At 63.0% G+C, this 1,049-nt stretch overlaps 1 protein-coding gene across 1 annotated transcript in view; it reads right to left on the bottom strand.

The window, feature by feature from the left end:
* ANKRD52 (ankyrin repeat domain 52) overlaps positions 1 to 1,049 on the bottom strand; it is a 15,098-nt gene that overhangs the window by 7,576 nt on the left and 6,473 nt on the right. Inside the window, exons 6-8 of the mRNA XM_045289052.1 lie at positions 901 to 1,043; positions 456 to 668; positions 178 to 256 (exon numbers count right to left, since the gene is read on the bottom strand). Of these exons, the coding sequence (XP_045144987.1) occupies positions 178 to 256; positions 456 to 668; positions 901 to 1,043 (435 nt within the window). The remainder of the gene's footprint in view (positions 1 to 177; positions 257 to 455; positions 669 to 900; positions 1,044 to 1,049) is intronic.

Raw genomic sequence — 1,049 nt, 5'->3', positions numbered from 1 at the left:
GCATCTCCTTCTCTGTAAGCCCAGAGGGTCCTGGGCCAGGCCCGTTTGCACGGGGACCCAGGTGCCCCTCCAGGTTGGAAGAGGGAGTGGGGGTGATAGGAGGAAGGTGGAAGGTTTCTAGAGCTGAGCTCCCCGGGGGTGGAGGTGGGGGACACACACAGCTTCCAGAGTGCATACCATTCTGGATGAGGATCTGGGAGCGGGTGAAGCGGCCGTGGATCGCAGCCATGTGCAGAGGGCTCTTCCCTTCTTTGCTCTGTGGGAATCGGGCATTTTTTTCCCTCTTTCAGTTCGAGGCCCAGAGGAATACCCTCCCCCGGCCGCCGCGCCCCCCAGCGACCCAGCTCTGGGGAAAGAGTGGTCTCAGCTGGGGCCAGGTCTGTTTGCCCCAGGAGGGGCGATTCCCCAAGAGAGTTCTCAGGTGGGGATGGTTGAGATCAGGTCCGCAGAGGCACCTGGTAGTTGACATCGGCCCCGTTATTGACCAGCAGCTCCAAGCAGAGCGCGCCGTTGGTGGAGACCGCAGCGACATGCAGCGGCGTGAAGCCCTTGTCGTTCGGCTGGTTGACATTGGCTCCTGCGTTCACCAGCTCGACGGCCACGGCGTCCTGGCCCAGGTAGCAGGCGATGTGCAAAGCTGTGTTTCCGAAGGCGTTGGGCTCGTCGATCTGCATTGCCAAGGGGTGAGGGGGAGGAGACAGGGCGGGCATTGGGTTGGTTTCAGTCGGTGGAAACCGGCACACAGAGCCCAGAGAATGCTAGAACTCGGGCTGGCGCCTGTCTCAGCCCTCTCATGGGAAGACAGGGCACTGTTACTAGCGTGAGGCAGAGCCCCTCACCACCTCCCCTCCCTCCTCCCCAGCCACACCGACAAGTTGGGCGCTTTGGTGTCTCCCTGACCTCGGCTCCCAGGCGGAGCAGGTACTTCACCACTTCGATCTGGCCACTGGCTGCGGCCGTGTGGAGCAGCCCATAGCCCTTGCGGTCCTTGCAGCCCAGGTCTGCCCCCCGAGCCACCAGCAGCTTCAAGACCTCCAGATGCCCTGGGG

This window comes from Echinops telfairi, unplaced genomic scaffold, assembly GCF_000313985.2.
Source record: "Echinops telfairi isolate 266 unplaced genomic scaffold, ASM31398v2 ScPeMD7_2;HRSCAF=8, whole genome shotgun sequence".
NCBI classification, from domain to species: Eukaryota; Metazoa; Chordata; class Mammalia; order Afrosoricida; family Tenrecidae; genus Echinops; species Echinops telfairi.
This window is presented reverse-complemented; position numbering and strand designations above follow the sequence as displayed.